General features: G+C 43.0%; 7 protein-coding genes across 9 annotated transcripts; all 7 read right to left on the bottom strand.

Moving 5' to 3' along the window:
- Positions 1 to 7662: 7662 nt before the first annotated feature.
- On the bottom strand, positions 7663 to 8913 carry LOC145695956 (uncharacterized). Its single transcript, XM_081773008.1, has 2 exons — positions 8377 to 8913; positions 7663 to 8336 (listed from the first exon to the last, which is right to left on the bottom strand). Exons 1-2 carry the CDS (start codon positions 8694 to 8696, stop codon positions 8090 to 8092), a joined length of 567 nt encoding a protein of 188 aa, XP_081629134.1. The 5' UTR covers positions 8697 to 8913; the 3' UTR covers positions 7663 to 8089.
- Positions 8914 to 9398: 485 nt separating this feature from the next.
- LOC145695952 (heparan-sulfate 6-O-sulfotransferase 1-like) lies at positions 9399 to 10832 on the bottom strand. Its single transcript, XM_081773005.1, has 5 exons — positions 10643 to 10832; positions 10260 to 10372; positions 10018 to 10211; positions 9759 to 9977; positions 9399 to 9714 (listed from the first exon to the last, which is right to left on the bottom strand). The coding sequence occupies exons 1-5, from the start codon at positions 10815 to 10817 to the stop codon at positions 9414 to 9416; spliced, it is 1002 nt and encodes a 333-aa protein (XP_081629131.1). The 5' UTR covers positions 10818 to 10832; the 3' UTR covers positions 9399 to 9413.
- Positions 10833 to 10856: 24 nt separating this feature from the next.
- On the bottom strand, positions 10857 to 12243 carry LOC145695957 (nucleoside diphosphate kinase-like). 2 transcript variants are annotated; one of them, XM_081773011.1, is made up of 4 exons: positions 12090 to 12243; positions 11819 to 12024; positions 11421 to 11654; positions 10857 to 11036 (listed from the first exon to the last, which is right to left on the bottom strand). In XM_081773011.1, the coding sequence occupies exons 1-3, from the start codon at positions 12201 to 12203 to the stop codon at positions 11447 to 11449; spliced, it is 528 nt and encodes a 175-aa protein (XP_081629137.1). In that variant the 5' UTR covers positions 12204 to 12243; the 3' UTR covers positions 10857 to 11036; positions 11421 to 11446. The 2 variants fall into 2 exon arrangements, with proteins under 2 accessions (XP_081629137.1, XP_081629135.1); XM_081773009.1 differs by lacking the exon at positions 10857 to 11036 and having other exon boundaries at positions 11109 to 11654.
- A 2-nt stretch (positions 12244 to 12245) lies between these two features.
- LOC145695949 (uncharacterized) lies at positions 12246 to 14907 on the bottom strand. Of its 2 annotated transcripts, XM_081773002.1 has the most exons (9): positions 14680 to 14907; positions 14501 to 14638; positions 14348 to 14457; positions 13968 to 14275; positions 13850 to 13885; positions 13585 to 13671; positions 13234 to 13543; positions 13015 to 13191; positions 12246 to 12937 (listed from the first exon to the last, which is right to left on the bottom strand). In XM_081773002.1, the coding sequence occupies exons 1-9, from the start codon at positions 14802 to 14804 to the stop codon at positions 12801 to 12803; spliced, it is 1428 nt and encodes a 475-aa protein (XP_081629128.1). In that variant the 5' UTR covers positions 14805 to 14907; the 3' UTR covers positions 12246 to 12800. The 2 variants fall into 2 exon arrangements, with proteins under 2 accessions (XP_081629128.1, XP_081629129.1); XM_081773003.1 differs by lacking the exon at positions 13850 to 13885.
- A 167-nt stretch (positions 14908 to 15074) lies between these two features.
- Positions 15075 to 19430, bottom strand: LOC145695960 (membrane-associated guanylate kinase, WW and PDZ domain-containing protein 3-like; the record flags this gene model as incomplete). Its single annotated transcript, XM_081773013.1, has 15 exons — positions 15075 to 15765; positions 15810 to 15999; positions 16043 to 16214; positions 16261 to 16402; positions 16454 to 16699; positions 16742 to 16867; positions 16948 to 17000; positions 17208 to 17378; positions 17426 to 17694; positions 17738 to 17928; positions 18116 to 18247; positions 18293 to 18481; positions 18631 to 18932; positions 18977 to 19212; positions 19263 to 19430. Coding segments are annotated over 15 exons (2730 nt in total), but the record flags the coding sequence as incomplete, so codon positions are not given.
- Positions 19431 to 19488: 58 nt separating this feature from the next.
- LOC145695947 (uncharacterized) lies at positions 19489 to 22172 on the bottom strand. The gene is made up of 8 exons (XM_081773000.1): positions 21993 to 22172; positions 21550 to 21955; positions 21112 to 21385; positions 20973 to 21064; positions 20827 to 20927; positions 20634 to 20775; positions 20145 to 20590; positions 19489 to 20050 (listed from the first exon to the last, which is right to left on the bottom strand). The coding sequence occupies exons 1-8, from the start codon at positions 22141 to 22143 to the stop codon at positions 19920 to 19922; spliced, it is 1743 nt and encodes a 580-aa protein (XP_081629126.1). The 5' UTR covers positions 22144 to 22172; the 3' UTR covers positions 19489 to 19919.
- Positions 22173 to 22208: 36 nt separating this feature from the next.
- On the bottom strand, positions 22209 to 24529 carry LOC145711790 (uncharacterized). The gene is made up of 6 exons (XM_081789479.1): positions 24445 to 24529; positions 24269 to 24393; positions 23391 to 24175; positions 22972 to 23284; positions 22652 to 22878; positions 22209 to 22570 (listed from the first exon to the last, which is right to left on the bottom strand). Exons 1-6 carry the CDS (start codon positions 24451 to 24453, stop codon positions 22209 to 22211), a joined length of 1821 nt encoding a protein of 606 aa, XP_081645605.1. The 5' UTR covers positions 24454 to 24529.
- Between the last annotated feature and the right edge of the window lie 15 nt (positions 24530 to 24544).

The raw sequence follows: 24544 nt of genomic DNA on the forward strand, positions 1-24544 counted from the left end.
CGAGACTTTGTAGTTCAAAGAAGCAGGTACAGTCGCGACTTGATTGTTTTTCACTGGAGCGACTTCGCAACCATCAACAATGACGTTGCAGTCGTCGAGTTCGGCACACGGGTCGCCGCAGTCGATCTCGGGAAGTGTCTGGTAGATGAAGTTCTTCACTGGCGAATTAGTTGCGGTGTTGTACCAGTCATCAGCGAGGAAGAACTGAAGATTACCATCGCTCTTGCCACCGCTTTTTGGATAGCTTGTACGGGATTTGCTTGCGCAACATCCAAATTATTTACTATCAGTCTTGATTCACGTGATTTAAAGTGCTGAGCTTAAACTAATTTCATCCGCGTGAAAATCCACCCGCGCGCGCGGCGCTTCAGCCGCGCGAACGAAATTTCATCCGTTCAAACAGAACTCGAGCCGCGCCAGCACACAAAACTTATTCCAAACGATTTATCATCTCATCGACGCGAAATAACTTTCATTCCTGTGAACCAACTTTCATTCCTGTGAATTAACTTTCATTTCTGTGAACAAACATTCTACCCAAATGAAACTGTGTTCTATTCGCGTGAATAAAGTTCCATTCACGCGAACCAAAATACTATATAAAGAACTCTGCTTCTCCACTCAGACACTCATACACTCAACTCTACTTCCACTCGACACAACTTTGATTTTTCAATAAACCATGCTCATCCAAAACTTATTGTAGTTTTTACGCAGCAAAACCCCTACAAATTGGTGACAAAGAGAAGAAACAAACCTACGATTCCCAGAGATACAGAGATATTTTATACGGGTTTATTTTAATACAAGTGAAATTACAGGCGACTCTAGGCTCCAGCCTTTTCCCTTAAGGAATTGATAAGCTGTGAAGAGGGACCTTAGGAACTCACTTTTAAATAATGGCGGAAACGTACTTTAAACTAACAGCAGACCTTTCTAAGAGAGAGCTGCTGCTGATCTATGATTCTTTTGAAGAGAAAGAATATCCAGTCTACTACCCTATCACGGATAAGAAGTCAGTTGTCCTGAATATTTTGAGACTCAAAGCCGATTTTTTCGAGAATGACCCAAAATTTGTTTTTCGAGCTCAAGATACTGGCGTAGTCCATTTCTTAAAGGACTTTACTGAGGACTGTGATAACCAACGTTTCAGCCGACCAAATCACAAAATAAACCTAGAGAAAATTCTCTCTCTCGTTGAAGCAAGGTCAATGGAAGAAATAATCGCAAACGAATCAGACTTCGATACTGACATCGACAGTGAAAGTGATACCGACAGCGACTCTTCTGAAACCTCTGAAGCTACAGTCGACGTTACGATTAAACCAAAAGCGCCGAAGCAAAAGTGGGAGAATATCAAGCAAGAGCAGCATGATAAGAAACCAAAGGCTGAACCAAAAAGCAATCCTGGACAAAAACCGACAGGACAAAAGCCAAAGAAAAGCAAACAATCATCGCGAAAAATGGGGGAGGCGACAATTCCAGCTCAGCAATTCTCGTCCTCAAAAGCCCGTGTCAAAACACCCAAATACGACTCATCATTGCCGATCACTGCGTGGCTTCGAAATATGTCGATATATGGAAGGGTTACATCTCTCAGCGATGAAGAGCTTATCACTTGCGCACTTAGTGCCCTCCTTTCAGAAGAAGAGGGTAGTCACATCATTGCCTCTCTGACCGAGGATGAGCTCAGAGACTGGTCAGCCTTCAAGGAAAAACTTGAAGATGTTCTTGGTTTCTCACGTGACCACTGGAAGTTCCTATTTGAAAACTACTCTCGAGGATCTGACTCTTTTGGTGTTGCAATGGCCAAATTGACCTCTTACTACCGCCAAGGATACAACATTAAAGAACTGAGAGCCCACGATAATGAATTACTCGTCGAGAAATTCTGCGCTGCACAAGACGATCGACTCCGAGAACTTCTTCTGCGAGATAAGGCAAGCCTGGATGTTAGCTCGATTGTCAAAAGAGCCAATGAACTAGAACGAAGCATTCCAAAAAGAGAAGTCAACTTTGCTACTGTTGCAACCCAGCCTGAAAATGATTTAGTCATGAAACAAATTCAGAAATTGACGGATGAATTCAGTAAGTTCAAAACTGAGTTGGAAACAAAGAAAGCAAAAGCAAGCGGAAAGAAGAAATCAAAGATTGATTTGGACAAGGCGCAAGGATATTGCATCAAATACACAAACACTGGTTCTTGCAAATTTGGATCTGATTGCAAGTACCTGCACTCGAAAGATGCACCTAAAAGTGTGTTGGATTATGCAAAGTCACTTTTATGACTATGCTCCGACAATGAGATTGCCTGCCCAAATTTTTTCTCCGCACCGACTAACCTGAAATTCATCTACGTCAATATCGCCGGCTTCAATTATGTGTCACTATGCGATACTGGAGCCTCCAGAACTTGTGTAAATTCTGCACTACCATTCGTCAAAAATGTGATCCCTTCAAAACTGGAACTCATGGTCGCAAACAACCAGTATATCCAGACCTCAATGCTACAAACTCCAATCACAATGATCATTCCCACATCATCGCCGACTAAATTCGAGGTCAAAGTGAACCCTTTGGTGGTGGACTCACTTTGTGTTCCTATTATTCTCGGATGTGACATCTTGAAAAACGTCGCATTTCCAAATGATGATTTTATCCTGTGGAATGACTTGAAAATCAAAACAATCCGTCCTGATCTTCATCCAACCAAATGTAATGTAAATGCTATAATTGAACTCAAAAACGATAAAAACGAAGAAAAAAATCTACAAAACTTTCAAAAACTGCGTGGTCAAAAAGCAGAAGAGCTCAATTTCAAACCTGAAATTGGATCTTTTGGTGACATCAATGCGCAACAAAAAGAAAAACTGCAAAACCTTGTAAATATCTACCGATTGGCTTTCACAATGAATGTCGACAATGACCTTGGAAAGCTCCACTTTTACCGCTTCACTCTACCACTTTTGGATGAAACCACCACAACTCATCAACCACCAAGAGCTATACCAATCCACATGAGAGCTCAAGTCAATGAACAGATCTCCCACTGGAAAAACCTCGGAATCATAAGAGAAACTTCATCTGGATTTAATATACCACTCATTATTTTGCGAAAACAAAATGGCTCTATAAGAATATCCTTGGATGCAAGAGGACTGAACCGCCTTCTACAACAAGATAAATTTCCCCTCCCACATTTATCTGTTGTACTTACAGAAATTGGAAACCGACTCTCAAATGGTAAATCCTGTTTTATCAGCCAATTGGATGCGAGCAAAGCGTACTGGCAAATTCAAACGCTCTCAACTGACTGTAAGAAAATGGCGTTCAGCTATGATAACGTTCACTACGAGCCGACCCGACTACTGTATGGAGTGAGTACAGCACCATCTGCATACAGCCGAATTATGCGCAAGATAATGGATCACCCATCAGTACTACAGTACTTGGATGACTTAATTGTGATTGATAACTCATTCGAAAGTCATATGAAATCGCTGGAATTCATATTTAAACAATGTGTTACCCATGGATTACTATTGTCAGCGAAAAAATGTTTTTTCTGCAAAAGTGAAACCGACTTTCTTGGATTCTCAATAAGTAAATCTGGTATTTGCCCCACATCGAAACACTTGGAATGTATTCAATCCCTCAACCCGCCAACTGACAAAAGCGAAGTTAAAAGACTTATTGGTGTTTTCAACTACAACCTCAAGTTTGTCAAAGACGGGAATGCGATTCTACAACCTCTCTACGATCTTACCGCGAAGAATGCCGAATTCAAATGGGGTGATAAAGAAGAGCAAGCATTTCAGCGAATCAAGTCAGAATTACTGAAGAAACCGACTTTGAGCCACTTCCAGCTTGGAAAACCACTCATCCTTGTTACTGACAGTAGTGGAAAAAAAGTTGGTGGAATCCTCTATCAGAATGTTGATAATGAAATGAACATTCTTGGGTATTTTTCTCGCTGCCTAAAAGGACCTGACTTGAAGCGAAGTATGCGCCATAAAGAACTACTGGCATTAGCTTACTCAATCTCTCATTTTGAGTACTACCTATTGAATGTGAAGTTTCAATGCGTCGTCGACCATCGAAGTCTTCTTTTCCTCTTTAAGGAACAACGTGATTACAAGAATAACGACATCAAACTCACGAATGTCCATAACTACTTGACCAAGTTCGACTTCGAGATTCTTCACGAGCCTGGAAATAGCCCGATCATGTGCACTCCTGACTATCTGAGTAGGCTGAGCTCCCATTCAAGCGCTGATCTTGAACAAGATTCGATGTCATTTCAAGATATACCAGAAACCGTTTTCTCATTCCACACTCGACTTTCATCAACCAAAGAAATCGTGTTTTCTTTCGATGACCGAAGATTTACAAAAGATGATCTGATAGACCTCCAATCAAAATGCTCCAAGACACGAAACTTGATAGAAAAATCCTTGAAAAATCCGAAATCGAAGTTCAAAATGCATAATGGATTACTGCATAGAGAAGATCGCCTTGCACTTCCAGACGACCTGAGTCTCGAATTTATCAGTTTTCTTCATGTAGTTTCATGTCACGCTGGATCAAAACAACTCAATGAAATGGCAAGAAAGTTCTACATTCACGATCTTCAAAGTAAAACCCGAGAAGTAACCACGAGGTGCACAACATGTATTCATGTAAAACCATACAGTAAACTACGACCATCGATGATCAGAAACCGACATTTCGAATCAGTCCCTTTCACCCAAACATTCTTCGACTTGATGGATTTCGGAGATAAAGATAAAAACGGAAAAAGATATCTGCTAACCTGCTGCGACTCTTTAACGTCTTTTATCGATGGTGAACCTTTGGGAACGAAATCTGATACAGTGGTTGCCAAAGGAATACTAACACTCATCTTGCGCCATGGGATCTCAAATGATGTCTATTGTGACAATGGCCAAGAATTTGGAGTTGAAACAAAAGCAGTATTCAAGAAGTTCGAGCTTCGCCTATCAAGAACTACTGCTTACCGAAGTCAATCAAATGGAAAACTTGAAAGATGGCATAGAGAAGTTAATTCCAAATTGAAGCTTATGAATGCCGACCACCGAAACTGGTCATCCGCCTGGAATTATGTGCGGTACTACCTTAATAACCTACCAAGAACAGTTCTTGATGGAAGAAGTGCTAACGAGTGCTACTATGGCAGAAGCTTCCATGTTCCCTTCTGTTCGAAAACTGGTCCAGAATTAAAACCCAATGCCAAGTGGCTAAATGATCTTGAGTCACACATGGAAAAGCTCCACACTAGTCTTGTCTCACTACAAGTCGCCAGATACCAAAAACTGCTGGCGAGAGATAAAAATGATTGTCCTGTTCTAGAGATTGGCAGAAAAGTCCTCATCTGGAAACCTGCTCTCAGAAAACTGAACCGCGTATGGTACGGTCCGTTTGTTATCCACAAAAGGATCAGTAAAGACAGTTACATCGTCAAAGATATTCTAACAAAAAAGAGAATATAGACGCAATATCCAGCTTATACGCCCTCTGAAATACGATTTGTCTTCACCTGCCGAAGAAAATGAACAAAAATGTGCTCCGGAAATGAGAGACATAAAAGAAGATACAGTAACACATGACGTTACTGACTTAAATGATGTCTGCCCTGGAGATGATGCTAAAAATGAGAATTGGTCGAACCGCCTCCGACCAAGAAAGCTCCAAAAATAAGAAGGAGAGGATGGCCTCATGCCCTTACTACTGTGATCACCTGCAAACGAAGTCCAATTGGTATACCGACTCAAATAGCACCCTTGCGATTGCTCAACCGGAGAAGGGACCTCCAACATCAAACCTCGCATTGTATCCAACCGTAGCTGACTACCGTGCTGATAGTTTATTGGCCATATTTTTCGTTCAAATTAACTTTCTGTGATGCTTAAATCTACCGCGCGCAAAATTTCCAGATTGAAGCCGCTCCAGTTTGAAAATTTCTACTAAAATATGAAGACAAAAAAAAGAAGCAACCGCTCTTGTTTGCAGCTTTTATGAAAAAAAAAAATGAAATATGATGAATCCACAAGCTACACCGTGCAAAGAAAATTTATGAAGAAATTACGAGGCACATTGAAAAAAAAAAGACTTGCTTATTGACTGCAAGTATTGTGATCCTTAATGATAATTTTGAGCTTATCAAATCTACCGAAAGAAGAAAATGGTCCAAACGAGAAAAGTGAGAAAATGCAGCAAACACATTGTCACGTGATGCGCGATCCCACACCTGCAAGAGCGCGCGTTCGCAGATCAAACACAAAAATCACCTGCAAAACTCCGGAAATCACTTTCTCATTTCTCAGAAAATTGTTCAAAAGCAGAGATGGAGAAACCAAAACGAGATCAAATTGTAGAATATATTCCTTTTTTACAAGAATTTGACCCAAAACGAAGATTTGTTCAATTATCACTCTCTTTTATTCTTGGATATACAGTCGACCTGAACAATCTACGAAGTGAGCCACAAACCCGTATCTTTAGAAGATTTCTCGAAGTCGTCAAGAATACTATTGAGGAGATACAAGGAACCTACGACTACCAACCTGATCTTCAAATACGAAGAGAGCAGCCGATTCAGTCTCTTCTCACGTTTTCATACAGAGCGCTACTTCTTCGCTTTTCGAGGATCAAAAATGAGGAAGCACAAACGAGAATAAAGGAATCCTTTGAAGCGCAGTTTCTTGGAAAAAGATCCCTCTGGAAAGATTTATCAAAAATAAATGCTACCGACCTATCAACCCTGATTGAAAACGCAAAAATAATCTTTGTAAAACATCTCGAAGATTTGGGACTAAGAAATACCAATCTGCGCGTCGTTGAACAACAACTGCCCATGGACGACGAATTGACAGCAACAACTCTTCTAGAACCTACTATTCAACAACCTTCTTTCCAACAACCTTATCCATCTCCTTCTGAACACGAGATTAACGAAAACCACGAAGATGCACAAAATAGAATCTTCAACGAAGTCATCAACGACACAGCTGAATCAACTTTACCTGATTCTGATTCTCCTCCTGGCTACTCCGAGAGCGAAACTTCAATTGCTGCAAGGACTCTTGAAGAAAGACTGAATCAAGACTTCTTTTAAGGAGGGTGGATGTGTACGGGATTTGCTTGCGCAACATCCAAATTATTTACTATCAGTCTTGATTCACGTGATTTAAAGTGCTGAGCTTAAACTAATTTCATCCGCGTGAAAATCCACCCGCGCGCGCGGCGCTTCAGCCGCGCGAACGAAATTTCATCCGTTCAAACAGAACTCGAGCCGCGCCAGCACACAAAACTTATTCCAAACGATTTATCATCTCATCGACGCGAAATAACTTTCATTCCTGTGAACCAACTTTCATTCCTGTGAATTAACTTTCATTTCTGTGAACAAACATTCTACCCAAATGAAACTGTGTTCTATTCGCGTGAATAAAGTTCCATTCACGCGAACCAAAATACTATATAAAGAACTCTGCTTCTCCACTCAGACACTCATACACTCAACTCTACTTCCACTCGACACAACTTTGATTTTTCAATAAACCATGCTCATCCAAAACTTATTGTAGTTTTTACGCAGCAAAACCCCTACAAGCTGACTGAGCGGATTGAAGTTCCGTCGACTTGTATATCGGCATTAAGCTGTGAAGGCATTTGGGTATCTTGACGAACTTCGATGGAAAATGTATGCCATTCTCCCGGAGTGCAAGCGAAGCCAGTTACGTCTGAGTGATCAGGCTGGCCGTTTGGAGAAATGTGATCGCCATTGGGATTGTTTGTGTGAATATTGATGACATGCGCGTCAACCGACCTCCAAAGTGCAAATGTTCGACTTCCGGGAGTGAACTCGTTGTTTCCATCAGTCACGTGAAGCACGTTTCTCCAATAGTCGTTTGTATAAGAAGGAGCACCGCAGAAAACATCAGCGGAGACTCTGTAGTTCAGAGAAGCAGGAGCAATCATCCGAAGATTGTTTCTCACTGGATCGATTTCACATGCATCAACAATGATGCTGCAGTCGTCCAATCCATCGCACGGATCGTAACCGCATTTATCCGCGCAGGCGTTGGTCATCGTTTCGTATTCGGGATTTTTCCAGAAAGGAAACGAGTCTCTGTTGCAGTAGAGCTTGCCCATGGTCTCCCCAATCGCAGACGACGTCGAAAGTCGCTCTTGCAGGCGTTAGTTCGGTGTTCAACGAAAGGCTCCCGTTTGGAATAGTGACTCCGGCGGCAGTGGCCATGCACGGGTGCTCTGGAATCGGCGTACAGGCGAGCTGGATTCCGGACGGGAGATTTCTGATTTAAATAAGCGCGGGTAAAAGAGAAAGAAAGGTACCTTTTGGCGATATTCGCCGGATTGCCGCAGCGAGTCATGAATCGTGGATGATCCTTCTTCGGCTTCGAAATCGACCCATCAGTCCAGTTAGGTTTGTAACCAGGAAGGCATGTGGGATCGCAGACGACTCTTGGCCTTGTCAGACCGAGATTTGGGCAGTTCCAAGCTCCATTTTCGATCACAAACAAGGCCTTTGTCTCTTCAGTCTTGGCATCGCAAGTCACTTGCCGTTCAGTTTTCTCTGTTGCCGAAAGGTGTTTCCATTTCTGGTAGTATCCCCCTGAAACCTTGCTGGCCAAAACGAATTGGATCAGCTTCATTATTTTGCTCTTATTTTTGACTTGAGGAAAGTAAGTCAGATTTGGAACTGAGAGACGGGTAATTTCGGTTTCTTTTTATACGCCTCTAGGTTGTATTGAGCAATCACAAATTATTTTGGTACTAGGGAAAGTGGTATTTAGAGCATAATCGGAGAGACCTCTTTGTCGAGACCTGCAAAGCATATTCGGACCATCAACATCACCAAAGTATATTTCGAGTAGCAACAGACTTAATTGAACTACACAGTTCCTTTCTCGGCACAAAGTTTTTACGGCGGCTTTGGATATTTTGGTTACAAACTTGATGGAATGAGAACCAAGAGTCCTTACGAAATTGATATTTCAACATTTTATTTTCGCGAAATCAAAAAAATTTCTGACGAATTTTATCTCTAAAAATTATTTGAGATAAAAAATTCAATTGCATTAATCTGGTGAAGATGCTAGGTCAAATATGATTTTTCTTTGACTCTTGCATGCTTGAATTTGTTTTTCTTTTTATTAAATATTCACAAGAGGAAAGTGTATTTTTGAAGGGATAGGCATTAGGTAATAAACATGGCATAACTAGTAGTGTCTCGAGTTTCTTATTTTTCGGTAGTTGAGTGCATTTCTGGGGGCTCGCTGGACACGCCGTTTAGGGTTTCTTTCATCTTTCGGTAGCGCTGGAAGAACTTTTCGACGGGTTCTGACATGTTTTACGACAACGGGTTAATTTCACGGAAAAAAAGAGAGGTCGATTAGTGTCAAAAAATGTCGGAACCCGATTGGCAAATCGCGCGCAAAAGCGTACAGCTCCGCGTCAAGATGATTTAGACGCGCAATTTCGTCGATGAGTTTTTGAGGTATGTCTTGAATAGCAGCTGAGGAGTGCGTGTCGTCCCACTTTTCGAATTCGATGTCGAAGCGCAAAGGCTGGAAGGCGTATTCGAAGAGTTCTTTTGAAGCGAGTTGGAACTCGATTAACCCGAACCAGCGCATTTTCACGAGGTTTTTCTTGGCTGATTCAAGCATCTTCCTGAAAAAAGGGTTCAAATAGAGACATTTCAGAGTTTCTTTAACCGTTCGATGTTTTCGGGAATGTGGGTCAAATCTCCAAGATGCTTGTAGCAGTCGATTTCGTTCAAATCGGCGATCATGCGCGTTTGTCTGTTGAACGCGAGATTGTGATTGCAGGCAGTGAAGTCGGCCAAAGTGACGTTCGTCCAGTCCGGCCCGTCAAAACATTGAGTCGTCAGGTTAGTGTGCTGCTCGCCGCCACAGGTTAGCGTCGAGCCGGACCTTGGAGGGGTTAATTTTGGAGGAAAAAGATTGTTCTTACCAAGTCGCGCCCCTTTGGACATGTTTCCACTCAGAAATAAACCTCATCGTTGCGTTTCTCAGGTTGGTTATGTACAGTAAGTTTCGATCCTTCTTTCCCGCAATTTCATCCAACTTCTCATCTACGCAACCCTGTAACTCCGTCCAATCCGCGTGCAGCCCACAGAGCCAGCCAGTCGAGTACCGACTGAAAAGCTAAACAAACCAATTTAACCCCTCTATGTTGTTTTAGGGTTATCCTACCCAAGTGTGCGGGACATTCATTTGCTTTGGTTCAGGAGTCCTTGGGGCATTAGCGAGCGGGCGCAGACACTGCCAGCGCTTTGTTTCGGGCACTTTTATGCATTTATGGTGCTCTTGAAAGGGAAAAAATTAATTGAAGGCCAATAATTATTGAACTAACTTTTCGCTAAGTAAGTGACCTAGAAAAATGAACTCTTTCTTGATTTCAATATATATTTGTAAATTTTCTGAAAACGCCTTTTCTACATAAAAATCAATTTTATATCTCTAATAAAAATCGAAAACGAACCAAGATAACTATTTTTATTTTATGGAAAGCTGATTTTGGTCGATTCCGGCTATCAAAGAACAATAAAATTACGTAAAGATATTTTGATTCTTACCAATGTGATTTACAAGGCGAGTGCCGAGCGTCGTCCCACCCGTTTTTTGAATGTGAAGAAAGACCATTGTATCGGTGCCGTTTGAATCGAAGGTATTTACAGAATGGACGCCGTCGATGATTTCGTCTTCATCTCTGTACAGTAGCTCGTAGTCGACATCTGTGTCTGGGGTCATTTTCGGTCAAAGAGAAAAGAAAAATTCAATCAAAAATGAACCAGTTACTGAATCGACAAGGAAAGAAGGCTTGAAGGAAAAGTTGAGGACTGATTTCGGGATGACAATTTTCTCATCAATGAAGATCTCGTAGGAGAAAAAAACCGCTCCGATCAGGAGAAAGATGCCTACTCCTTGCAAATTTCTTGTCATACATCTAACTCGGCGACTCCAGTATCTCTGAAAAAGATTTATGAGTCAAATGGATTTGAAAAGTTTGATTTTGAAATTTCAAAAATTGAATTTTCAATTTTTGGCAGCAATTTTTTGGATTTCTTAAAAATAGAAATTAAGGGTGCAAGATGGGTACGATTTAGCAACAATGAAACGGGGGCCCTCTGGTAATACTTTCATAAATGATATATTCAGAATAATATTCCAAGCAGTAACTACGTGAACTCATTTTCTGTAACATTTTATAAATTGCATTATTTTCAAAATATATTTCATGATCATATTTTCATCATTTTTCACTTATTACATTTGTCTATTATTCTCAACATCAAAGCTAATAACTGTAAACAGAAGTCAGTAGTTGTAAGGTCAGTATTTTCTTTTAAATACCATATTTTTTGCTCTTCGCTTTCTCGTCAATTCTCTTCATTGATCCACTTTTTTAGCGCCCTGCTCCAGCTTTGCACTTCTTCGGGCTGAAACCATAAGCCAATCTCTCTCTCCGCGTTGGCAGGTGAGTCGGAAGCGTGTACTAAATTACGGCCGACTTGGGTAGCCAGATCGCCGCGGATCGTCCCGGGCGCTGCTTTTGACGGGTCTGTGGCGCCCAACAGCGACCTTGAACTTAACACGAACGTTACAAAAATTAAACCAGGGCCTAACAAAAGGGTGTCATATCGGGTAAGCTATCATAAATAAAATTAAGGGGTCAATGATTACAACTGATTTACATTCGTCGGTTAACAAAAGAAAGACATTACTTTCTTCCTTGATTTCAAAAGACAAACCTGGAAATAATGTTCTTTCCTTCCCAAACAGAAGCCAAAACAGGACCAGAAGTCATGTAATTCACCAATCCCTCGTAAAACGGCCTGCCCAGATGCTCCTCGTAATGCTTCTCTACCAACTGTCTCGAAGGTTGAACAAACTTGAGCCCAAGAAGGTGAAATCCCTTTCGTTCGAATCGATTTATTATGTCGCCGACCAGCCCGCGCTAATCAAATAAATGAGTTTCAAGTGACAAAAAGGGGTTGTTTCAGGATCAGAAGGAATTTATACCTGTATTGCATCAGGCTTGAGCGCTATAAAAGTCCTTTCCACGCAAGAATCGCCAGGTGCGGAACAGGTTTGTCCATTTATAATCGTGAGGAGTAAAGTTCCAAGAATGAGCATCAAGAAATTTCTAAAATATAAGAATGAGGAGGTGTTTAGCCTTTATTTTCTTGTTTTTTTCTCTGGAAGATAAGATAAGGTACAGGTCAGCTTTTTTCGTAAGCACACAGTTTTTTGTTTGTAACACAATGATTAAGTAGATCAGTGGAACGAGATTTGAAATTCGTTTTGCTTAGATAAGAAGGGGTAGGTTTTTTTAAGTTTCGGGGGTTGAACTAATTCGAGAATAAAAAGCGTACAAGTGGGAGATTTTTGAAATAAGGGGACAAAGATGACTGGGAAAACGGTTTTTTATAAAGCGAGATAAGCTGGTTCACAATAAGAGAGAAAGAGAGACAGAAATATTGAAAAAGGAACAAGCAGTGTTGAAAAAGTAAAGCGCGAAAATTGGAAGCAAAAATATACAACCGTGTAATTCAATTTTGGAAAGATGCGCTAGTACTTGACTTATTTCTGTTTGCGATTTTGGTTGATAAAGGAACTTTCAAAGAGCGATATTTTTGATGATCATTGATGGGATAGATCATTGATCAAGGAATGATAGAGGAGAGTCTTTCGTATAAAATAGAGACTAGCAAGGCCTGGAGTTGGAGTTGCTCAAGGCTGGAGAAGGAAGTCTTCGCGCGCGGAAATGTTCTTTCTCGGGCGGTAGCCATTTCCAACTCGAGGTGCGGTGGAGGTGGAGATGTACGATGGCGCATCGCAATAGGAGTTGACGGAGGCGCCCAAATCAGCTGAAAATGATTAGAATTAAAAAAAATCTGAAGTTGGAGGGTATTCCTCCTTGCTATCAAAAGAGTAAAAAACGTACCACAAGCTACAGAAGCTCTTGATCGCTTCGATAGCGCATTTTGAGCGAATGACTGTCTTGTTCCTGGAGCACTGTTAGCCAAAGTCAGATAAGTTGGCTCGTCGTTGTATTCGTGAATAAGAGGTTCTCGTTGTGAAATGGGCTTCATTCTTGTTGAAAAGGCGGACTTTTTGCTCCCTAAAAGATTGAGTGAAAGAATGACGAAAAAGTGGAACTTACGGGCGGAAATGACGGAAGTAGCAGGAGGACTGATGTCTCGATATCGTGGAGGATAGTCTGAGCGATTAGTTCTTCGACTCTTTCCAGACTGACGGCTGCGGAGCGAGCTTCTGCTGCGCGATGACGTCCTGCTTGAGTAAGAGCGGCGGGACTTGGTATCAGAATATTCGGAATCGTCATAATCCTCGCAAGCTTGGCGGAATTGACGCAAGTTAAGCACAGTGGAAAGGAGGAAAATGTTGAAGATGAACCACCCGCCCATCAGCCAGAATTTTACAATTCTCTCCGCCGAGTGAATCAACTCAAAAGCCTGAATACGATAGAAAGGAGGAATCTTCTTTACGACAGTACCTGAGGGGTGAAAATCGCCTGAAGAATTTCATTTGTCGACTTGTCCGCAAATTTTCCAATCAGCTGGGCGATGGAAGGATCGATCAGCTACAAAATAAAAAAATAATCGAGGGTTTTCGAAATACAAAAAGGATGAGATCTAGCAATATCTGAAAATATGGCTCTTTCAGGTATTGTCTTAAAATTCTAGTACTGAGTATTCATAACACCAATTTTCTATAAATTCTATATTTTATCATGACTCCGTTTTAGCACCGGTTATCACCTCTGGAGCACTTCTGCGTGCACGCCCGGGAAATATCTATAAAGTTTAAAGTTGATTTTTCAAATTTGTCAAAAATCCTATCTGATTCTGAAATCAAGGAAGACTCTTGCTCCCCTACCTGGCTTGCGATGTCGCCGTTGAAAATCGTGTAATTTGTCCAGCCGCCGACTTTCAAAATGCAGTAAATATTGGCGGCGGTAGAAATGAGCCACGTGAGCACGGAGAAGATCGAAATTGCCATCACCGGTGCATAGTCGTAATTGTTGACGTTTTTGAGGGTTTTGTAGGAAAGACCGAAGAGGGTCAGCATGTAAAAGAAACCAACAAGCAGGAGGGCGAGCGTACTTGTCGAGGTAGATTTGAGATGAGAAAACGCGTCGTCGGAGAATTCTTTCGGCAGAAAGTAGCCAAGCACAGCCCACATACCTACAAATATTTTCTATGACTCGAAGCCGCAAGCGGATTGTTAAAAGAAGATCAATAAAAAGGGAAACTTACAGGAGCCGGTAACGAAGCAGATAATGGCGAGTTTGATTAGAATGGCATTTGATGATCGTCTGTATAAACTGACATCTTCCGTCGCTTTTATTTTGAAACAAGAAGGAACGCTAAAGAATTATCAAATCTTTTTTGCCAAGAATTTTTCCTTACCCGCAGCAGCAAGCAAGAGCCCCGACAGGACCATCATCGTCGGTATAATAGGAGGACGAATCATCGTCGTCTTCGTAGTGCCCTTGTCTTTGGCGGGGCATGATGTACGCATCTTCCGACTCGCTTCCCGAATAATCTCTGAGAATGTGTTGAAAGAGAGTCCTTATGAACCTACTTACGGAGCATCTTCGTCTTCATCAAAATCATCCGTATTCTTCCTCGGCGCTGAGACTGGCCCACCACCGACTGGCGATCTCTGTTCTGGAGTGATCGTTTCGACTTCTGTGTCAATTTGCGAAGCCATCCTGGATCTCGTGATTATTTTTCTCTCGTGGCAGATTTAAAGATTTTGGATTAGGGCTTTTCTTCTTTTTTCAACTTCTCATGTGGTTTATTTTTAGTCTAAAAAGCTGGTGGTTATCGACCGAAAAAAAGCAAAAATCTTTGCTCAGCAGGCGATTAGGTATGCCACCCCGCGGGGGCAGCTTTCTTCTGCCCCAGGCGCGTGTGCTCTTGACCTTGAAATATTTTCAGAATATCTGACTCTCTGGTGCAGGAAGAAAAAGACGCAGTGTGGTGTTATCTTTTGTTTAATATTTTATCAAAGTTTTTTCGCAATAGGAAAAAATATAGAAATATATAAAAAGGAGAAGGTCAGTAATTTTCGGTAAGCTTTTAGAAAAAGAAGGGTAGCAAATCGAAATCGAAGATCGGGCAATTTTACGATACTTGGAGTTTTTTGAGCGAGAGGAGTAATAAAGCGATCCCGGCTATGCAGTGTTTTATTATTTAAAAAGAGCAAAATGGGTCGTTATGTATTTTTTCTATTCATATTTTTAGGAGTTGAGAAGCGGAATGAGGAAGCTTGGTTTAGGGATAGAGACATTTTTTGTGAACAGAATGAATTAAAAATGAGAATGAATGGCTTTTAAATTGTGTGTAATGCAACTTTCTTTTTGGTTTGATAGAGGGAGTAATAATATTTAATTATGATACAGAGAAATAGAGGAATTTGTAGAAAATCGAGAATTATGGAAGAAAAAGATGAATTATTTTAGAAGAAAGGGGATGAACTGGCTCAGAGGAGAATTTTTTTCAGCTAAAAATTGTAAATTTCTCGAATCATCTGCTCGGGGCAATTAATCCAGGCCGGGAGTTTTGGCCAGTTAAATCGGGAACGGTGCCGTCTCCCCGGCGCAGAGTGATGACAAGATGATTTCCGCCGGATTTAATCAGGTCGATTGCTTCGGCATGCGTCAGCCCGTCTATTTTTAAAAAATAAAAATCAAGCTAAATACAACTCGTTTACCTGTGGAGGTCTGGTTGATTTCTTCGACAATATCTCCCACCCTCAGTTCTCCCGATTTCGCAGCTGGCCCATCTGAGGCAAGACGAAGGATGTAAAAGGGCAAATTATGATCTCGTCCCCCGCGGAGGCCGAAACCGAAGCCGCCGGCGGAGCGGGTTAGCGGAGTCCGCCACTTCAAAACAGGAATTGTCTACAAAAGAAAGCTCCTCAACTGTTTATCAAAAAGAACGTACGAGAAGACGAAGGGTTTGGCCAGATTTTCTGATGCAAGCGACGATGTTGTCATGACTCAAATCATCAATGGAAACGTCGTTTACAGCTAGAACGCGGTCTCCAACTCGGAGTTTTGAGCGATAAGCGGGAGAATCCAGCATTACTTTTCCAACACGATGTCTTGGAATCGTCCTTTGGAAATATACAGTTATTGAAATCAAGGAAGAGAATCTCTTACCTGGAACTTGACATGATGATGAAACCGAAGCCTTCATCCTTTTGTCGCTGTAAAATGACGCTTTCCCTCATAGAAGTAAACTCAACCCCAGAACTTGTCAGCATATCTTCTCTGGAGTGATCAGAAAACTCACTGTTTTTGACTAAAAAGAACAGATGCAGATAAACAGATGGAAGAGAAAGTAATCACTTACATGTCGAGCTCGAGTGGTATCGGCGCATTTGGGCGGGTTCTGAGCCGCCGTTGATCCCCGGCTCAGAGCCAGTTACTGATCCGTTGATCCCATCGCGGCGAAGGGCCAAGGTCACGTGGCCAACGCGGGCTGCTTTGGACATGAGCTGGATAACATCGGAGTGGGAGAGGCCACTGACAGCATGTCCGTCCACGGCGAGTAGGCGATCACCCCTTTGCATTTGGCCACTGTGAGCAGCGGAGCCCCCTTTAAAAAGGGTTGAAAAGCTGAAAATCAGGGGAATGTTACCTGGAATGATATCTCCAATAGAAGCACCAGGAGTACCAGTTTCACCAGTCAAAATCCTGAATCCAAAACCAGTCGGTTGTCGGTGCAGAACAACTTCGAATTCCCCTAGAGCTCGTTGTCGATATTCTGAACATCAGAATTAAGAAGCGATGGGGTAATTTGACGATGATTAGTAAAGGATCACTCCAGTTGATTTTTGGACTAACCGAATAAGAGCGCTTCAAAGGGCTGATTATTTTTCGGAATGAGTGCGCCTGCGCTCAATTAGCGGATATAACATGTGATTTTGAGGAATTAATCTTAGAGAAATTCCTTGTGTGAGTTGATTAATGATTGAAGTTTCTGAGCTACGCCCTGTCAAATCTCGAAGGGTTGAATCAATACGACTTGATTTTGTGTGATTATTTGATTAATTTCGAGTGCAAGCTCATTCAAATTATTTTTGCTTGGTTGTTAGAATCCGGTCCTACTGGCAATGGAGCTTGGGCTTGGCTCGTTGTTTCGTCTGACTGTAATTGTCACTTCATCTCCTAGTTTGAAGCTTTGGAGCTTTCCGACCAAGAGATCATGAGATAAATGAGAAACGTCTTCTCCATTAATCGCCGATATCAAATCATCTGGCTGAAGAGAACCGCATCTAAATTGTGCTAAATGGAATTCTCTTCCTTGATTTCAGTCAAATACCTGAGAGGCTGAACAATATCTTTGACAATCTGTCCAAGAGCTGCGTCAGCAACCGTAAAACCGAATCCTCTCTCTCCCTTGACGATTGGCACGGAGATGGTATGCATGGAACTCATTCCACCATGGTGGTGGTGGCCGTTCAGGTCGAGAGAAAGGTGAGGTTGGGAGATTGTTCGGGTGGTGGAGGAGGGATGAGTGGAAAAGGTCAATTTGGCGAGGTCTGGCATTGAACGATGGTTGTTTTTCGAGTCGGAAGCGGAGGAGTCAAGCTAATACAGGGATAAGAAAAGGACCGGGAGGATAAGAGGTTACCTTTGGAATGTTTTGTTGATTTTCTTCTTCAGCATCGGCCGGCAGCGGATAGCCTCTGAGAAGTTGTAGCGCAGCGGTCTGGCCCGGCGCAACTTGTTCAAACATTTTGACCACGTCGCGATGGGGCCGCCCTAGAACTGCTTCGTCGTTCACCCGGAGGAGCATGTCTCCTGGGATCACTCCCGTCAGCCCTGAGAAAAAATTCAAATTTGCAGCAGAAGCACGCTAGTTTTCAGCAAAGTTCAGCATCTCGCGGGACAAATTTCAATCGTGAGTTTGTGAAATGAAAAAACTACAGCAATAAGCAGCTCACCAGAAAAGCAACACCAAAATAATGATTTCAAATTTTTCTTTCAGAATGAAATGCGAGATACTGACCTTGTCGATGGAGTTGGTTACCTTGGGCAACGATAGATTTGATTTGAATGAATTCACCGGGCTCGTCGCCGCCGATAATTGTGAATCCGAAACCGCGCTCTCCTTTGCACAGGATTACGTCGATCACCTCCCCTAAAGTGCACGACGCTAGGACTTTCCTTAGGCCATAAACGGTACCTTCGAGAGACATGTGAATATTAGGTCGCTCTTTATTGGCGTTTCTCGAGGGATGAGGCGGTGGGGGATCTGCTTGAATCACCATCGGCTCTGGAATAGCGGGCTCTCCTTTGTTCGCGCCGTCGAATAATTGATCTGGGTGCACCCACGATGTCTTTTCATTGACATGGTCGATAAAGTAAACCTCACCTTAAACATTTTGTTTAATTTTCCTCTTCGATTCGCTTGAGTGGTATTTATAATTTTTTTGTTTTCTCCACAACTTTTCTGATAAATATTTGATATATTTTCAATAAAAATGACTGTTTAATTTGGATCACTTCACCATCAAAACTCACCAGATTCAGTTCTTGCCATTTCCCAACCATCTGGTAAATTTCCACCAGCTTTTCCATTCGATTCGATATGAGTCTGACTCGGCTCCCGCCAACTTTCTATAAGCGGACTGTCTGGCGGCGTCTTCGGCGGCCTCGGAGTTCCGTAGAAATTTCCTTCGTAGAGTCCGGCTTCGACGAGCATTCCTTTCTTTTCAAGATCTTCAAATTCCTCTTTCGTCAAAAATCGGTAATCAACTCCGTCTACTTCGTTTTCGCGAGGAGAACGGGTTGTACAGGGCATTGTTCGCAGATAAAGATTGTCCCTTTCCGTTTTTTATAAAATGAGGAAAGAAAATTAATAAATTACCTGATCATTGATTGAAGATCGTGATCGACCGATTCTCTCGTCACATTCAGACTCAGGTACTGTCTCAATTGCTTCGAAATGCCATTCGTTTCTTTGACACTTTTCAGCTGAACGGGATCTTCTGTCGAGGCGATGATAGTATTCAAATCATACAGTGTCAACCCAGCCACGGTCTGCCCGTTCACTTCAAGCAAGATATTGCCCTCATCGATCGGCACACCCGACTCGTATTTTATCTAACCAAGCCAGTTGACAATTGACAACCCAGAAATTAAGTTTATCAAACCTTGGTGGACTCGACCGGGCCAAAGTAAGGAAAAGTTCCATCTTCTGCCCCGCCGCGAATTCTGATATTGAGCGCGCCATCCTTATCTCTCCTGATGACGGATTCGCACACGCCCTCTGACCAATGAGACATGCTGCTTTTTAGACTTTCTGTACTTGGCCTGTAGAATTACTGTATGTATCATCTAATCCCATCTGAAAATATTGCTCCTTCAAATTTCAAAAGATTAAAATTCGATTTTCTCTTCCCCAGAATTCATTTTACAGATAACTGAATTGACTGTAACAGTAGTTACTGTAGGTTTGATTACAATGAAGATAAACCAGAGGTCAGACCCGTAGCATTATTAAATATTAAGTGAGGACAGAAAAAACAAGGAGGAAAGCTCAAGCCAAGTTCTTTCTACTGAACTTGGAATTAATCTACTTTCCTCCCTTTTTCTCTGAAGCAGTGTGAATGTGCGGTACAGTAGAAACAAGTACAGTACCGAATAGAATAACAGTAACAGTTTACTGTAACAGTGTGGAAAGAATGCTGACGAACTGATAATTTAGATAGTTGTAGATTGCCAGGAACTATGGTTTACAGATTTCAAGACTTGAGCTTTTTTGTTTCCGTCAGAAGCGTGAGAAAAGGCAGCAATCTTCAGAAGCGCGGCTAGTAGTCTCGACGTCCGCCGTGATGGAAGCCGCGGCCACGGCCTCGCCCGCCACCTCGGTAACCTCCGCGAGAGGGACCACCGTCGTGCCAGCCGCGTGGTGGAGGGCCGCGATCATATCCGCGGCGGTCTGAAAAATTTATGAAATCAAGGAGGAGAGCGCGAAAACAATAGCCAATTGTGAATTAGGCTTGGCAACCTGAGAATGGGGTTCGATAGCTTACCATCTCTATAATAATCATCTCTGGGTGGAGGTCCTCTTCGGTCCCATCCTCGATCATCGTGAGGATAGTGGCTTGGCGGTGGAGGACGGTTAGAGCGCATGTCAAAGTCGCGTGAAGGCTGATGTGGTGGGTGGTCGTAGTACGGATCGGCAGTAGGATTGTGGGACAGCGGCGGAATCGGAGGATGAGTGATAGGCGGCGGGACGTCGTTGCCCCAACCCGGCGGTGCTGGCGGCGCTTCGAGCGGCGGATCAGGCTGCAAACTCGCCGGATTGAGGAGCTTCAACGTTTCTTTTATGTTTTCGAAGTTTTCTTCGCTGATAGGAAGTACGGAGGGAGCGGTTATTTCGCTGCCGGAAGCAGGGGCCACGACGGGAGGCGTTTCGCTGTCGCCCGATTTGTCAGAATGATGGGAGCGGCTTGAAGACGTTCTCTCTCGACTTCGGCTTGAAAAAAATAGAAAAATCAAGAAAAGGGCGGAGTTCTTACTGTTTTTCTCTTTCAGGCCTTCTCTGCTGCGACGAACGGTGTTGATTTCTTTTGACCATGACGAGGAGGAAGATCGCTGGGTGATCAACATCTAATCCGGGCCCATTCATCGGGAGCAACCAATTAGGAAGTTCTTCGTCGTCTGAAATTAAGCGCCCGAGTTGTAGTTAATTAACTCGACTGAAAATACTACCTTTGAGGGGAACAATGTACAGATCCTTGAAAATTTCGTTGCTGCTCGACAGTTTTACGACGCCGCATTTGGCCTTTTCCGTGAGGGAGGTCAAAGCCTCTCTAGAATTGAAGTTTCATCCTTTGAAATGTAAGTGTCAAAGTTACCTGTATTCTTCTTGCTCGCTTGCAGTAAGTCCGTAAAGAGCCATGACACAGATTCGACTTGGATCGCTCACTTCGCGCACCTCGGTTAAATACTGAAAAAAACAGGTTAAAACAGCCAAAAACTTGTTGAATGTCCCACCTTTCCAATGTCAGCAAAGCCAATGCTGCCACACACTTTCATCTCCCTGGCCAACGATCGCTTCAAAATCTTCTTTTCAACGCCGCCGGAAATAAAGTAGCCATTGGCGTGGACTTTTTGGCCTTCTGGAAAGCTGACTCGTCCGGTCCAGACTTTTGTCATGATATTTGAGCTTTCTGGGTCGGGTTGCTTTACTTTGATCCCTGGAGACGATTCACGAGAGGCGGAACTGGTTTCTTCAGGAGTTGGGGGCTCTTCAGATTCCATTTCCGTTCTGAAAAATGGTTATATAACTTATCGTTGTCTATTGCCTCAAAACCTGAGTCAGAGGCTGATAGAGCTTTGACAAAAGCCGCGTATCAGTACCCTGAGTGGGGTCCCTGACACAGGTTTTCCGTACAGGTTATGCTGCCCTGTTTCTGTTCATTAAAAACTTACTGGGCTTCTGTCTCTGGCTGCTTGTTACTAGAAGAAGAATTCTCCATTCTCTGTTGATTCTGCACCTGCTGTTCTCCGTCTGGTGAATCTGGATCGAAAACATACTCGGGGGTCTTCGCCTCTGGAAGTTCCTCGTCTTCGTTTCCATTTTCCCACTCCATTGGCGGATCAATAGCAACGCCGTTGTCCACTTCTTTCATCATTTTTTCGATGGTCTTCATTTCCACATCGGAAATCTTCGGAATCGTGGAAACCTTCTTCTTTTTCGGAGATTCGAGCTTTTTCTCCGGCGAATGGGCTTTTCGAGGAGAGGGAGTCGGATCGGCCGTGACATTTAGCGACGAATTGGTGATTTCTAGCTCGCTTCGGTTCACAGTATCGTCGAATCGCTCGATTTCGATTTCGCCTGAAAATAGTAAGAATGGATGATTTTATGTTTTTACCTTTGTGAGTAATTTTCGCCGTGGGCCTAGCCGCTTCTTTCTGTTTCTGCTCTTCAATCTTCAAAACTTGCTCAAGCGCTTCTTTTTGCTGTTTTTCACGCTCTTGGAGCATTTCCACCGTCGCCATGTCGTTCGATGACATTTTATGCATCGTTGACGCGCTGATTTCGCCTATTTTCAATGTTCAATAACTTCCATCAGGACAATTACTGTAAATTACAGTCTGTTTTCCCAATTAGGAACATTTCCTGTAATAACTCTTCTCCAAAAGTAATCATTCTTCGGCTCCTTCAAGTTGAACTGAATCTGCCTGAACTTGTTTTTGTAATCCTTGTTCACTTCGCCAAAAGACTTGAACATTTCTTTCTCAATTTTGGCGACGAGTTTTGCGATACTCTCCTGGTTCATCACCAGTTTTTCCGTTCCGTTCGTTGCCGACAATGACGATCGATTGTTGAGAATTTCCCGGAGCTTCTTTCGAATCGTACTTCGCGGGTCTTCGACTGCATTTCGCGATCGCTCGACAGACTGGGGAGTCGCTGGTAGTGATTCACGGCGGCTTTTCTTTGTCGGGGTTTCTGGAAAACAGGGTTTTACGAGAGATTTATTTGTTGACAAAAAGGGCTCATAAAAATGACACGATCGAAAATCGTCCTTACCTGGAGCATTTGAAGACGATCCAAGACGCTTCCTATCCCCGTCTGATTTTCGCCTTTCTTTGTCGGCCTTTTTCTTTTCCTTGAGTTCCTTTTCTTTTTCCGCTTTTTCTTCAGCCGCGCGCTCTGTTCTTCGTGCCTTGATTGCTCGCATCAGCTCCAGCGTGTCGTCGCTTACTTGGCCCTTTTTCTTTTCTTGTTTCTTTTTCGCTTCTTCTGGAAATGCCATCCTGAATCAAAGGGTAAGATATTGATACGAGGCCTGTCTCAAGTTGGCAAGCCAAAAGCCAGGCTGGTAAAGCGGGAATAGGGGGAAAACTTACGCGAGCATTTTCTCTTTTCTTCGTTTCTCCTTTCTCGCCTTTCGCTCCGCCTCGGTCTCGCTGTACACTTTCTGCTCCCTGGCCGAGTACGCGTTCGATCCTTCCTTGATTACTACTTTCTGCGCCTCATTCTTCGCCGCTTCGTATTTCATTTTCATCTTTTGCTGCATCGAGTTCAAATTTTTCTGCTTCGCGATTTTGTTCTCCTCCTCTCGTTTCTGTTTCTCCGCCTTGTTGTTCAGAACGACTTTGATTCCTACGCGATTTTTCTCAAGAAATTCGCGAAGGTTGTTCTTTTTTGGCGCGTTGTAACCTGTAATTTCAAAGTTAAGAATTATTCAGAAAAAGCCGCTAGCGGCCTCGTTCAAGTCTTTCTTATGAAAGCCGCACGCGACTCTTATTCATTCAGAAAGACGTACCTGTGAGAAGCTGTCCATATTTGAGCACAATGATTGGATCGGTATCCTTCATCGGCGCCACCTGCTCCATTATTTCTTCAATTTCTTTGTCGCTCATTTCTGGCGGCGGTTTCGGCTTTTTCTTTTCTTTTTCGACGCTTTTCGACTTCTTCAGCGGCTTTTTCACGCTCTCCGCGGTTTTCTTTGGCCTTCCGCGTTTCGTCTTTACCGCTTTTGCATCTTCCGGAGGGACGAAATCGTCGTCATCGTCTTCGTTTCGATCATCATCGTCCTCCTCCTCGTCTTCGCTTGGTTGGTCTGGATCGCCCTTTTCTAGCGGCGGCGGGCTCAGTTCTGGAGTTTCCTTTCCATTATTGCTTTCTTGCTTCGCTTTCTTCGTGCTGATCAAGATGCAGTCGACGGAGCAGTATTTAGACGCGTCCTGCGCCGGCTTATCGCAGTTGATGCAGATCCGTTTCGTTTCTTCCGAACTCGCCTCGGCCGAGACCGTCGATCCCTCGCCGTTCTCTTCTTCTTCCTCTTCGCCCTCCTCCTCGTCATTTTCTTCCTCGTCAGAGCTAGACTCGAGCGCCTCCAGGACCGACTTCGTCCTCGCCGCCTTTTTCTTCGCCGCGCCCCGAGTCGTCCGTTTTTCATCGTCAGAATCGGCAGGAGAAGAACGACCGCTTCCCTCGCTAGAGGTAAGACGGGACTTGACCAAAGTGCCGTCGTCGTCGTAAATTCGCATCACGCGTTCTATGCTGATCCACTCGTCGTAACGCTTGTTCCAGTTTTTGTAATGAACTCTTAATAGATAATTTAATTCTAAACTCTGATTGGTCGGTAAGCTCTGGGCTCGACAGCCTCATCTAGAAAAGCAGAATCAGACTGAAACTTACTTGTACTGAAGCTGTCCTTTCTGAACCCTCGTTTTGAGCAGCAGTGCTGGAAAAACATCCTCCACGCCTTTTCTGGTCCACTTGATGTCCGCAGAAGATCCGACTCTGATATCGTCTTCTGTTATCTGAAATCGAGAAGATAAATCGAAACCACAGAAATAGGAGTAGATTCTCACCTCGCCCATCTTGGATTTACATTCTTTGCTGCTTCAAAGAGATTTTCAAGTTTTTTTTTTCGAGTTCCGAATTCTAAAATCAATCAAGATGAAATTGACA

Source organism: Oikopleura dioica, chromosome 1 (genome assembly GCF_907165135.1).
Source record: "Oikopleura dioica chromosome 1, OKI2018_I68_1.0, whole genome shotgun sequence".
Classification (NCBI taxonomy): domain Eukaryota; kingdom Metazoa; phylum Chordata; class Appendicularia; order Copelata; family Oikopleuridae; genus Oikopleura; species Oikopleura dioica.

Bases quoted from the DNA above. Each gene is read 5' to 3' on its own strand.
- LOC145711790 (XM_081789479.1), bottom strand. The intron at 24,176-24,268 runs GTAAGTTTCAGT...TTATCTATTAAG, and splicing joins AAAGGACAGCTTCAGTACAA to AGTTCATTACAAAAACTGGA. The intron at 22,879-22,971 runs GTAAGTTTTCCC...CCTTTGATTCAG, and splicing joins AGAAAAGAGAAAATGCTCGC to GATGGCATTTCCAGAAGAAG.
- LOC145695956 (XM_081773008.1), bottom strand. From the start codon at position 8,696: ATGAAGCTGATCCAATTCGTTTTGGCCAGCAAGGTTTCAGGGGGATAC. The intron at 8,337-8,376 runs GTACCTTTCTTT...TATTTAAATCAG, and splicing joins CCGGCGAATATCGCCAAAAG to AAATCTCCCGTCCGGAATCC.
- LOC145695947 (XM_081773000.1), bottom strand. From the start codon at position 22,143: ATGCATAAAATGTCATCGAACGACATGGCGACGGTGGAAATGCTCCAA. The intron at 20,776-20,826 runs GTAGTATTTTCA...GCTTAATTTCAG, and splicing joins GTACATTGTTCCCCTCAAAG to ACGACGAAGAACTTCCTAAT. The intron at 20,051-20,144 runs GTAAGCTATCGA...TAAATTTTTCAG, and splicing joins AGATGATTATTATAGAGATG to ACCGCCGCGGATATGATCGC.
- LOC145695952 (XM_081773005.1), bottom strand. From the start codon at position 10,817: ATGACCCCAGACACAGATGTCGACTACGAGCTACTGTACAGAGATGAA. The intron at 10,373-10,642 runs GTAAGAATCAAA...TTCCCTTTCAAG, and splicing joins TCGCCTTGTAAATCACATTG to AGCACCATAAATGCATAAAA. The intron at 9,715-9,758 runs GTTAAAGAAACT...CCCTTTTTTCAG, and splicing joins ATTCCCGAAAACATCGAACG to GAAGATGCTTGAATCAGCCA.
- LOC145695949 (XM_081773002.1), bottom strand. From the start codon at position 14,804: ATGGCTTCGCAAATTGACACAGAAGTCGAAACGATCACTCCAGAACAG. The intron at 13,192-13,233 runs GTAAGTTCCACT...TCAATCTTTTAG, and splicing joins TACTTCCGTCATTTCCGCCC to GGAGCAAAAAGTCCGCCTTT. The intron at 12,938-13,014 runs GTACGTTTTTTA...AATCATTTTCAG, and splicing joins AAGAGCTTCTGTAGCTTGTG to CTGATTTGGGCGCCTCCGTC.
- LOC145695957 (XM_081773011.1), bottom strand. From the start codon at position 12,203: ATGCTCATTCTTGGAACTTTACTCCTCACGATTATAAATGGACAAACC. The intron at 12,025-12,089 runs GTATAAATTCCT...TTATTTGATTAG, and splicing joins TCAAGCCTGATGCAATACAG to CGCGGGCTGGTCGGCGACAT. The intron at 11,655-11,818 runs GTTTGTCTTTTG...GTTCGTGTTAAG, and splicing joins GGAAAGAACATTATTTCCAG to TTCAAGGTCGCTGTTGGGCG.